This window comes from Chiloscyllium plagiosum, unplaced genomic scaffold, assembly GCF_037043375.1.
Source record: "Chiloscyllium plagiosum isolate Xiang-an unplaced genomic scaffold, Cpla_swu_hap1 HiC_scaffold_8, whole genome shotgun sequence".
NCBI classification, from domain to species: Eukaryota; Metazoa; Chordata; class Chondrichthyes; order Orectolobiformes; family Hemiscylliidae; genus Chiloscyllium; species Chiloscyllium plagiosum.
Genome location: NW_028270146.1, coordinates 97,083,671 through 97,096,134, shown reverse-complemented (window position 1 = coordinate 97,096,134; position 12,464 = coordinate 97,083,671). Strand labels below are relative to the sequence as shown.

General features: G+C 46.4%; 1 protein-coding gene across 1 annotated transcript; it reads right to left on the bottom strand.

The window, feature by feature from the left end:
- Positions 1-961: 961 nt before the first annotated feature.
- Positions 962-3,313, bottom strand: LOC122553842 (cytochrome P450 1B1). Its single transcript, XM_043698246.2, has one exon. The coding sequence runs from the start codon at positions 2,709-2,711 to the stop codon at positions 1,086-1,088; it is 1,626 nt and encodes a 541-aa protein (XP_043554181.2). The 5' UTR covers positions 2,712-3,313; the 3' UTR covers positions 962-1,085.
- Between the last annotated feature and the right edge of the window lie 9,151 nt (positions 3,314-12,464).

Genomic DNA, 12,464 nt, shown 5'->3' with positions numbered 1-12,464 from the left:
CAACAGGTTTATTTGGAAGTACATGTTTTCAGAGATCAGCTCCTTCATCAGGTAGCTAGTGGGGCAGGATCAGGTCTCATACAATTGATGTGATGTATTAAACCATTCAATACTTTGATCATTTACTATAAATTCTATGTCCTATGATCCTGCCCCACTAGCTACCTGACGAAGGAGCAGCTTGTGCTTCCAAAAGCATAGAGTTCCAAAGAAAACTTTTGGACTATAACCTGGTGTGTGATTTTTAACTTTGTCCACCCAGTTCAACACATCATATTTGAAGAAATATAGTTTTGTAAAATACAACTGAACTAAAATACAACACCCTCCCGGCCGATCCCAAGAATACAGAGGAAGGACGGCACAGAACGCGACATCCTGGTGCTGTTCATCCTGTTGTGAGGAAGGGCCATTCAACCCGAAAAGTTAACCCTCGAGTTGTCTTGAGGGTTGGTGCAGGACCTGCTGAGTCCTTGCCAGCAAATTTCTGATGTTTCATTCACTGGAGGATGTTGAGGAGGGGGGGGGGAATGGAGTTAGCAGAATGAGGTGGTACCTGTTCATTGCTTGGTGGATGCGTGTATGCTTGAGGGGTGGGGGGGGTTGAGCAGAAGGTGTGTGTGTGTGGGGCAGAGTGTGCTTGTGGAGTGTGAGTGGCATCCGTTCATTGCTTGGTGTGTGTGCGCGTGGATGGGGGTTAACAGAAGGAGCTGGTATCTGTTCCTTGCTGGGTGGATGTGGGTGTAAAGTGTCTGTGTGTTTGTGGGAGTGGGTGGGGTGTGTGGAGATAGGGGCTAGCAGGAGCTGGTATCCGTTCATTGCTTGGTGTGTGTGTGTGGGGGTGAGGGTGGATGTGTGTGGGGGGTGAAGGGTTGTGGGTGGGTGTGTGTGGGGTGAGGGGTTGTGTGTGGGGGGGGTGAGGGTGTGTGTGGGGGGGTGAGGGGGTGTGGGGGTTGAGGGTGTGTGTGTGTGTGGGGGGGGGGTGAGGGGTTGTGGGTGGGGTGAGAGTGTGTGTGGGGGGTGAGGGGTTGTGGGTGGGGGGGGTGAGGGGTTGTGGGTGGGGGAAAACAGGCCGCCCAGCAGCTTCACGCCGGGGAGACGATGCCCCGCTGCTTGTCCCTCAGTGTGACCGACAGGGTGAAGGCCCGCGGGCGGATGGTCAGCCCGGAGGTGCATCCGGCGCCCAGCGGCTCGGCCGGGTTGGCCCGGAAGGCGCACTGGTGCAGCAGGATGGCGGTGAAGAGGAACAGCTGCGTCTTGGAGAGCTGCTCGCCCAGGCAGCGCCGCTTGCCCGCCGAGAACAGCATCACGCTGGCGGCCAGCTCGCGGTCCAGGCTGCCGTCGCGGCGGAGGAAGCGGGACGGCTCGAAGGCGCCGGGCTCCGCCCACTTGCGGCGGTCGTGGTTGACCGACCACTGGTTGACGAAGACCACGGTGTCGGCGGGCAGCCGGTAGCCGTCCAGCTCGACCGGCGCCGTGGTCGCGTGCGGGATGGTCAGCGGCACGAAGCTGCTGTAGCGCAGCGTCTCGTAGATGAACGCCTCGAGCGACGGCAGGCGGCTCCGGTCGTCGGCGCGGGGCAGCCGCTCCCGGCCCACCACGCGGTCCAGCTCCTGGCCCAGGCGGCTCTGCAGGCCCGGCAGGCGCACCAGGTGGAAGAGGATCCAGCTCAGGGCGGCCGAGGTGGTGTCCTGGGCGGCCCCCAGCAGGTCGCTGACCGAGCTCTCCACGTACTCGGGCTCGAGGCCTAACCGCCCGGGCCCCTGCGCCTCGCCCTCGTCGCGCGGCTGGGCGTTCCCGCCGTTTCCCGGCATGCAGCGCCCCACCGCCGCCATCAGGGCGTCGCTCATGTGCCGGCGGACTCCGGGCCGGTAGGTGGCGCGGCCGCGGGCGACCTGCCGGCCGACGAAGCGGTAGAAGTCGCGGTTGAGGCGCTCGAAGTCGCGGGAGAGCGCGCGCACCGGGTTCGGGAAGGCGCGCAGCCACGGCATGACGTCGAGCAGGCTGCCGGCGCCCACCGCGCGGCCGAAGCGCTCGCTCAGGCCCAGCAGCCGCCGGAACTCGCGGTCGTCGTCCGCGCAGCGCCGGCCGAAGCACAGCGAGCACATGACGTTGGCGGCGGCGGCCGCCAGCTCCGCGGCCGGCTCGAAGGGCCGCCCGGCCGGCCCCAGCCTCAGGAAGGCCTCGATCAGGCGGCACGCCTCGCTCGACACGCACTGCTCCAGCAGGCCCGCGCCCCCGTCCCCGCAGAAAGCCCGCAGCGTGCTCTGCGCCAGGCGCCGGTGCAGCCGCCACTGCTCGCTGTAGCGGCCGAAGGCCAGGCTCCTGCCGCCCGATACCAGGCGGAACGAGGCGAAGTCCGGCCGCCCGGCGAACTGCGCGCTGCGCTGCACCAGCGCCCGGCGGATGGTCGCCTCGCCGTTCAGCACCACCACGCGGCGGCGCCCCAGGCGGATCTGGAAGAGGTCGCCGTAGCGCCGCGCCATGCGGGCGAAGGTCAGGTGCGGCGAGTCGCCCAGCTGCAGGGCATTGCCCACCAGCGGCCACGGGAAGGGCCCCGGCAGGCTCCTGCGCCCAGCCCCGCTCCTCCTCCAGTCCCGCAGCCAGCGGCACGCCTCCAGGGAGAGCAGCAGCAGCAGCAGGGAGAGCCACAGGGCGGGCTGCACCTGTAGCCTCCAGCCGCCCTCACTCAACCCCAGGGCAACATCCATGGAAGCGAGGATTTCCTTCCCCCTCTCTCTGTCTCTTTACACCCTGACCTTGGAAAGTGTCTCTCGCTGGGCTCCTTGTACTCAGATCCCAAACTCAACACACCGAGCCGACCTTTGCGCTTCCAAGTTCTCCAGAGATGGTTTCCTTTCACCTCCTCATCCCCATTCTTCTTCTTTTTCTTCTTCTTCCTGCTGCTGCTTGTTCTCCCCCCAAACTTTCTTCTCGATGCCAACCCTCGTGTTGAAACGGAGTTGAACTTTTTTTCCCCCCTTTCCACTCCTGGTCACCTTGCTGCTTGCAGTTTCGTGGCCTTGGCTCTTGCAGGGACTGTCCTGCCCCAGGGCTTAAAGGAGCTGCCGGTCAATGTACTGCTCTGAAGCGCTGAGGTTTTGATAACTCAGAGAGAAGGGGAGGGGGGAGGTGGGGGTTCCCGTTTATAAAGAGTGCGAGGACCCGCATATTGCCCTCCCTTTCCAACTGTCTTCACTCCATCCTGTTACGTGATGTCAAACCAATGGGAACAAAACGGCTCCGGGGTTGGAAGATCCGGCAGACTCCCCTTTCTCCCCAACATCAGCGCGATCATCTTCGGTTCTGATCCCCCGGAATGGGAGGACGTCTCCTCCCCTTTAAAGAAACCACACCCGCAGCAGAGTCATCCCCCTCCCCTCCCCTCTTTAACGCCGTAATATCGGTGACGGTCCAGCAAGCGGACCTTAGAAAATGAGAAATTACCACGTTCGGGTAAATATATTCCGCAAGAAATAAACTGCAATTGGAGCCGCGGGATAGCATTAATGAATTCATCTCTTAACTCCGCTGGAGTTCGTTCTGGGAAATTTTTGTCAGAAAGAACTCGCATTTCATATCCAGATAAGTACTTGCGATGTACAGGCGCAAACTACACCGATCGTGGACAGATTTTTTTTTCCCATGCCAAGTGAGGGGTAAGTATTGTGCAGGCACCCTTCTTCAAATGAATGCCATGGCATTGTCTTAACGCCGGACAGAAAGCTGGCCCTTACACCAACGCAGAATTGCTTCAGTAGTTCACTGGCTTGTTTTTTGTTTTAAATGACAAGGCATCATTTTCCCCTCTTTGAGTTAGAATTGCCCGGGTTCCAGTCGCAATTAGGGCTACTGTGCTGAGTGTAACGCAGTTGGAGGTGCTGTCTTTGGGATGAGAAGTTAAAGGAGAGCCCCGTTTGCCCTCTCAAAGGGATTAAATGATTTTACGGCGATATATTTTGAACAACAGCGGGCTGTTTTCCATGGTATCCTGGCCAATATGTATCCCTCAACCTCAAAAAAAGCTGATTTGATCGTTACCACATTTGCGGTCTGTGGGAATTCAATGTGCACATTTGAACTGCTTCATGTTTCCTACCGGCTTTGTTACAGTTGGCGATGAAATTTCAGCTTACACAAAATAGATACACTGAAAAATGTGTTGCTGGAAAAGCGCAGCAGGTCAGGCAGCATCAAATGAGCAGGAGAATTGACGTCTGAAGAAGGGCTTATGCTCTTTTGATGCTGCCTGACCTGCTGCGCTTTTCCAGCAACATATTTTTCAGCTCTGATCTCCAGCATCTGCAGTCCTCACTTTCTCCAAAATAGATACACCCCAATGTAAAAGAAAAATTCCAAGGGGAAGATCCATCATTCTTGATTAACTAACAAAATTACAGGTATCATCACATTTAAAGCAAAAACATATCATTATACAAAGATGGACAGAAGGCAGAATGTAAAACCATGCAAAAAATGTAATAAGGGGAAAGTTAGAATAAAAAGGAAAGCTGGTTAGAAATATTAAACCAGATACTGAGTTTCTATAGATATTTAGAAAAGCAAAGAGCTAAAGTCAGCATTGGTTCTATAGAAAGGGGATCTGAGAAATCAATTATCATCACTGGCAGTCCCTCGCAGATGAAGATGACTCTCTTCCACTCTCATAGTGAGTCTTTAGGTGGCTTTATAGACCGATGCTGTTTCCACAGGTTCTGTTACACTTGGGGCAAAAGAGGTCGCAGGAAGGGTTGCAGAGGCGTTGCTGCGGCAGCGCGCTCTTTACACTGTTATTGCCTGCCTTCAGCTTTTTTCTGATGGCAAGGTGCCTTCAGATGCTTCTCCTCCACTTTGGATGGTCTCAGGCCAGTAATTCCTGGGTGTCTGTGGAAATGCTGCACATCACCAGTGAAGCCTTGAGGGTATCACTGAAGTGCTTCTTTTGTCCCCCTGGAGGTTTGAAGTAGAGCATCTGCTTGGGGAGTCTCATGGTCATGTGGATGATGCACCCAGCCCATCGTAGCTGATCAAGGATGATCAGTGCCTTGATGCTGGGGGAATTGGCCTGGTCAAGGATGCTGGTGTTGGTGTGTCTTTCTTCCAACGGATTCACAGGATCTTACACATGCCTTGAGGTGTCTGCTGTAGACAGTCCTTGTTTTAGAGCCATATAGGAAGCACCACAGCTCTGTAAACCATGAGCTTGGTTTCAAATCTGATGTGGTTGTCCTTGAATACCCTTTTCCTCAGGCAGCTGAAGGCTGCGCTAGCACACTGGAGGTGGTACTGGATTCTTTTGTCAATAGTTGCTTTGGCCAAGAGGACACTCCCTAGGTATTGGAAGTGATCAACATTCTCTAAAACCTCCCCGTGAACCATGATGATCTGGGGCTCGCTCCACAATACCAGGCCAGATTGGTGGAAGACCTACAATCTTATGGATGTTCAGGGTGAGACTCATGCTCTTGTATACCTCCGTAAAGGTGTTCTGGAGTACATCCTCTGAGATTGCACGTACGCAAGCATCAGCTGCGTATTGCAGGTCAATGACACTGGTTGGGGTGATTTTAGTTTTAGCTTTAAGGTGGCAGAAATTGAATAATTTTTCACTGGTTCTGTAAGTTAGCTCCATTCCAGCGGGACTATGTTAGCAGTGAAGTGCAATGTTGAAGCGAGGTAAATTGAGAACAGTCTTGGGGCAATGACCCAGTCCTGCTTGACACTGGTCCAAACAGGAAATAGCTAGGTATTGGAGACATTTGTCATTATTATGACTTCTGTGTCATCATGGAGCAGACAAAGGATGGTGACAAACTTCACAGTGCAACCAAAACGGAGAAGGAGTCTCTATAATGCTTCCAAATTGATTGTGATAAAGGCTTTTGTCAAGTCTGTGTACATGGCAAGGATCTTTTTGCCATTCTCGTCGTGTGATGAGAATCATGTCCGTTGTGCCCCTTCATGGCTGAAAACCAAACTGAAATTCTGGGAGGACTTCCTCAGCCACAGGGAGGAGACAGTTGAAGAGGACATTGGTGATGAATTAATTAATATTTAATGGAAAATAAAGTGACAGAAGATGAATTGAGCAGTTATTCTGCATCAGTCCTCCCAGCAGGATACAAGTAACATCCCAGAAACAGAGTAATATCAAGAAATTGATGGGAGAGGAGAAATCAAGAAAATTAAAATCACCATGGAAGTGGTACAAAGTAAATTGTAGGAGCAAACAGTTTGTGCCCGGAGCCTGATGGAATTTCATCCTTGGATCTTAAAAAGAGTAGCTAGTGAAATAGGTGATATATTGATTTCAATTTTTGAAAAATCCTTAGTTATAAAGAATGTTCCATTAGGCTGAAAAATAACAAATATAATTCCTTTATTCAAAAAAAGAAAAAAGACAAAGAAAAGGAATGTACAGGCCAGTTAGCTTATGGAGAAAATGTTAGAAGCTATAATTAATGACTTTAAAGCTGGATACTTCAAAAAAAGTTCAAGGTAATCAAACCGAGTCACCATGGTTTCATAAAAGGGAAATCATGAGGAAGTTACATGTAGATAAAGGGGAACTGATGGATATACAGTACTTAGATTTCCAGAGATGTTTCATAAGATGCAACATGAAAAGTCTATTGAAAAACAAAGCATATTGTGTGCAAGGGGAGCATATTGGCATTGATATAAGATTGGCTAGCTAACAGGAAACAAAGACTAACACATGGGTTATATTTTCTGGTTGACATGATGTATTGATTACTGTACCATGGGATCAGTGCTAGGGTCTCAATGTTTTACAATTAATACAAACGGTTTGGATGAAGAGACTGAAGGTATGTTGAGTACACAAAGACTAGTCATTAAATAAGAGGCCATAAGGAAGTGAAAAGGAATTACTGTATATGAAGGTTAAATCACTGGGCAAAGATCTGCTAAATGGACTGGGAGGGAAAATGTGAAATTGGCCATTTTGGCAGAAGCATATATAAATGGTGAGTGATTGCTCAGTGTTCTTAGTGTTCTTCAGCATAAATCACAAATTGTTAGTATGTAGGTACAGCAAATGATTAGGAAGCTAATGATTTTTTAAACTATTTATTACAAGGTGAATTTATTCCAAAAGTAGGGACTTTATGATTCAGTTATTTATAGTGTCAGTGAGACCACATCTGGAGTACAGGTATTGGTCTCATTATTTATGGAAGGATGTAAATGCAATGGAGAAATTTTACTTCACTAGTTCCTGGAATGTTGTACTGTGAGGAAAGGTTAGACATGCTACTTTGTGTGTACTGATGTTTAAACAAGTCAGATTGAAATGTACAAGATCTTGAGGTGACTTGGCAGTGTGTTTTTGGAAAGGATTTTTCCTCTTGTGGGAAAATCTAGAACTAGGGGTCACAGTTTAAGACAGAGATGAGGCATTTTTCCCTCAGAAGATCTCTTCCTCAAAAGGTGGAGGAAGAAAGCTTCTTTAATTTTTTTTTAATCCAGATGTCAATAGGTTCTTAATAAGCAAGAAGGTAGAAGCTTATCAAGGGCGGTGAGACTGTGAAGTCAACAGATTATTATCTCGAGAGGCAGGACAGTGCAATTCATATATTCAATACATTGTAAAATTGGACACTCCAAAATTCTGAAGTTATTGTCTTATTTCAAATTTCATCCTGTTGCTAGATTGTAATGTTAATGATAATAGTCTCATAATGAATCACTTGTCATGTTTTGATAAAGTCTGTTAGCTAGATTATTTTAACAGTAATACAAATTATAAGTTATGAAGCAGTCATAACTGACTAATGTTTTGTGAGTGTGTGGAAGTTCGCAGGCCCACAGCAGATGAATTGCCAGGGATCCTTAAAGGTGAACTCTCTTAAAGGCAAGGTGTATATACAATAATCCCTTCTTTCCAAAAGAAAGTTTAACAATTTACATTAAATTTATAAGATTGTGGGATTTATTTTAACTGCAATACCTAAGTAAATGGAAAGTTGTCATAGTTTCAGAAGGCCATGTACTGCTTTTATAAGAACATAAGAACTAGGAGCAGGAGTCTGCTCCGCTGTTCAATAAGATCATGGCTGATCTTTAAGTGCACTCAGATCCACCTAACCACACTCTCATCATATCCCTTAATTCCTTTATTCTTCAAAAACATTTTATTGAAGTAGCGTCAACTACTTCGCTGGGCAAGAAATTCCATAGATTAACAATGCTCTGGGTGAAGAAGTTCCTTCTCAATTCAGATCTAAATCTGCTCCCTCTAATCTTGAGGCTATGTCCTCTTGCCTTCATTTCAACTGCTAGTGGAAACATCCTCTCTACTTCTATCTTGTTGTTATGACATGGCGAGATTAACAATCTTCTGGGTGAAGAAGTTCCTTCACAATTCAGACCTAAATCTGCTCCCTCCAATCTTGAGTCTATCCCCTCTTGTCCTACCTTCACCTGCTGGTCAAAATGTCCTCTCCACTTCTATCTTATTGTTATGACATGGGGTAAACCCATGTCATAATTTAAACCTGACACAAAGAGAAGCTCACCATGCTCCGTAATCTGTTAAATTTCGAGAGGCAAAGAACTATCCCAGAGGTCACTAGTTAAAGTAAAAATTAACAATTCTATTCCTTAAGTCCAACAGAGAACATTAAACCATAACTATTTCTCTTAAACCTATCTTTTACCTCCTGCTCTACAATACTGATACTATAAAAATTCCAATTAAGATTTACAAAACAAAGTCTCAAATCCAGTCAGCTTTGTCGATTCTCCTTTGTAGATTTTCTTCTGTCGATTTTTCTCTAGGCTTTCCTGGGTCGTCTCTTCTGCTGCACAACCTTTCTTATGGACAGGTACTTTTCAAAGAGCTATTTGGCTCACAGTCTATGCTTGTTGGTTTTCTTGACAGTTCTCCCTCCAATTGTTCCAATTGTCCAATTTTATAACCCAAAACATCAGATCATTTCATTGATTTGATGTTGTCAAAATATTAAATTCAAATGTGATTGAATTTTGGTATCTGGGGCATAATTTAAACTGATTGGCCAGATTTGAATTGTTTTTTGTATCATGGCAACTAAAATGCACTATTGGTTTCACAGTCAAATGTTACATTTTAAATTCTTTCAGCACACTTTGTGCCTCTCTAAGTCCACGACAGCTTCCAGGCTCCCTTAAAGGTACAGTACATATACACCTTCATAACATTTATCCATTCCCTTCATTATTTTATATATTTCTATAAGATTTGCGAGTATACGAGATATAGTTAGTAAGTTTGCAGATGACACCAAAATTGGAGGTGTAGTGGACAACGAAGAGGGTTACCTCAGATTACAACAGGATCTTGACCAGATAGGCCAATGGGCTGAGAGGTGGCAGATGGAGTTTAATTCAGATAAATGCAAGGTGCTGCATTTTGGAAAAGCAAATCTTAGCAGGACTTATACACTTAATGGTAAGGTCCTAGGGAGTGTTGTTGATCAAAGAGACCTTGGAGTGCAGGTTCATAGCTCTTGAAAGTGGAGTCGCAGGTAGTTAGGATAGTGAAGAAGGCGTTTGGTATGCTTTCTTTTATTGGTCAGAGTATTGAGTACAGGAGTCAGGAGGTCATGTTGCGACTGTACAGGACATGGGTTAGACCATTTTTGGAATATTGCGTGCAATTCTGGTCTTCCTATCGGAAAGATGTTGTGAAACTTGAAAGGGTTCAGGAAAGATTTACAAGGATGTTGCCAGGGTTGGAGGATTTGAGCTATAGGGAGAGGCTGAACAGGCTGGGGCTGTTTTCCCTGGAGTGTTGGAGGCTGAGGGGTGACCTTATAGAGGTTTACAAAATTATGAGGGGCATGGATAGGGTAATAGGCAAAGTCTTTTCCCTGGGGTCGGGGAGTCCAGAACTAGAGGGCATAAGTTTAGGGTGAGAGGGGAAAGATATAAAAGAGACCTAAGGGGCAACCTTTTCACACAGAGGGTGGTACGGGTATGGAATGAGCTGCCAGAGGAAGTGGAGGCTGGTACAATTGCAGCATTTAAGAGGCATTTGGATGGGTATATGAATAGGAAGAGTTTGGAGGAATATGGGCCAGGTGGGACTAGATTGGGTTGGGATATCTGGTCGGCATGGATGGATTGGACCAAAGAGTCTGTTTCCATGCTGTATATCTCTGTGACTCTAATCCCCCCTCATTCTTCTGAATTGCAATGAGTATAATCCCAATCTACTCAGTCTCTCCTCATAAGCCAACCCCCTCAACTCCAGAATCAACCTAGTGAACCTCCTCTGCAACCTTCCACTACAACTACATCCTTTCTCAAGTAAAGAGACCAAAACTGCACACAGCACTCCAGGTATGGCTTTGCCAACACCATCAGCTGCAATATTACCTCTCTGATTTTAAACTCAAACGCTTTGATAACAAAGGACAAAATTCCATTTGCCTTCCTAATTACTTGTACCTGCAGACCAACCTTCTGTGATTCATGCATTAGGACACCTATGTCCCTCTGCACAGCAGCATGCTGCAACTTTTTACCATTCATAATATTTTCTACTGTTACCCCTACCAAACTGTATGACTTCACATGTATTAACATCGTACTACAACTGCCAGACCTTTGCCCACTCATTCAATGTATCTATGTTCCTCTACACATTTTGCTGCTCATCTTTGTGTCATCTTCAATATTTGACACCCTACACGTGGTCCCCAACTCCAAATCATATATATAAATTGTAAATAATTGCAGTCTCAACACCGATCCCTGAGGCACACCACTATTCACTGATCGCCAGCCAGAATAGCATTCATTTATCCCAACACTTTGCTTCCTGTTAGCCAACCAATCTTCTGTCCATGCTAATACTTTACCCCTAACACCATGCATCCTTATCTTGTGCAGCAGCTTCTTGCGTGGCACCATGTCGAGGCCTTTTGAAAATCAAGGTACACCACAGCCACCGGGTCCCTGTTGTCCACCTTGCTTGAAATTTCTTCATAGAATTCTAAAAGATTTGTCAAGCATGACCTGCCCTTCATGAGCTCATGCTGCATCTGTCCAATGGGACAATTTCTATCAAGATGCCCTGCTATTTCTTCCTTGATAATAGACTCAAGTATCTTCCCCACTACAGAGGTTAAGCTAACTGGTCTATAATTTTCCATCTTTTATCTACCTCCCTTTTTAAACAGTGGAGTCACATTAGCTGTTTTCCAATCTGCTGGGACTGCCCCAGAGTCCAGCAAATTTTGGAAAACTACCACCAGTGCACCTGCTATTTCTCCCACCATCTCTTTCAGTACCCTGAGATGCATGCCATCAGGGCCAGCAGACTTATCAATCCGTAGCTCCATTAGCTTGCCTAGCACTAGCTCTTCCATAATAATGATTGTTTCCGGGTCCTTACCTACCTTTGTCTCTTTGTCAATTACTGGCATGTTATTAGTGTGAAGACCGATAGAAAATACCTGTTCAATGCCTCGGCCATTTCATCATATCCCATAACTAAATGCCCTTTCTCATCCTCTAAAGGACCAACGTTTAATTTAATCAATTCTATTCATTATAGGGAGACAGTGTTCTATTCATTTTTTTAGTGTTCTATCCATAATTGTATTCATTAGAGAGAGAGAATGGATGGTGAGTTTAACCTGATGGCAAATATGCCTCAGGTGAGAGGCAAGGCCTTCATGATGATCTCGGCCAGTGCAGGAATTGAACCTATGATGGTGGTGTCACTTGATATCGCACTCCAGAGATTAAGTCAAAAAAGCTCATCAAAGTTTGCTGATTCTGATTAGTTACAGCACCAATTCCAGGTACAGAACATGTCCTCATAAGATTTGCAGAATCAATATATTTATCATTTCAAGTACAAAATAAATAATACAGTTTATAACTGGCTGTTTTCTTGTGCAACCCCATGTTATAGAAAAATCATGCTTTAGAAATAACACTTAAAGTGCTGGTGATGTGATCACACTACAGCTAACACATTTTAAAAGTTTGCGCTTTAGAAACAGTGTCCCCAATTCATCAATCACGTTAAAGTGAATTTGCACGTTATAGTAGAACGATCTGTACTTAATTAAAGTAGTGCTGTACAGTCTATCTTCTTTAGGACACTATCTTCTTTCAGTATTTTGCTCTGTTTACTAAACGTCTTTCTGTCTTTGATTTTACTACTTGTGCATCAAACCACCAAGCAATCCTTAACCGTTCCACCTTGTGTGTGATCACTCATATTCTAAACTGTAATTGGTTTACTTGTGCATGAACAGTTAATGGTCAATTTTGAATTGGTTAAATAGTCATTTCCAATTCTTTAAAAGTAATGGTCAGTTTAGTGACCTCATTTTCTACCATCTCCTGATTCATTCTTTGATATACAAATTATTTTGTAAGGTCATCCCTTTTATTTTGTCTATAGATCTTTACCTCAATCAGGTGGTACCAGTGAATAATTT

Coding starts and splice junctions, on each gene's coding strand:
- LOC122553842 (XM_043698246.2), bottom strand. CDS start 2,711: ATGGATGTTGCCCTGGGGTTGAGTGAGGGCGGCTGGAGGCTACAGGTG.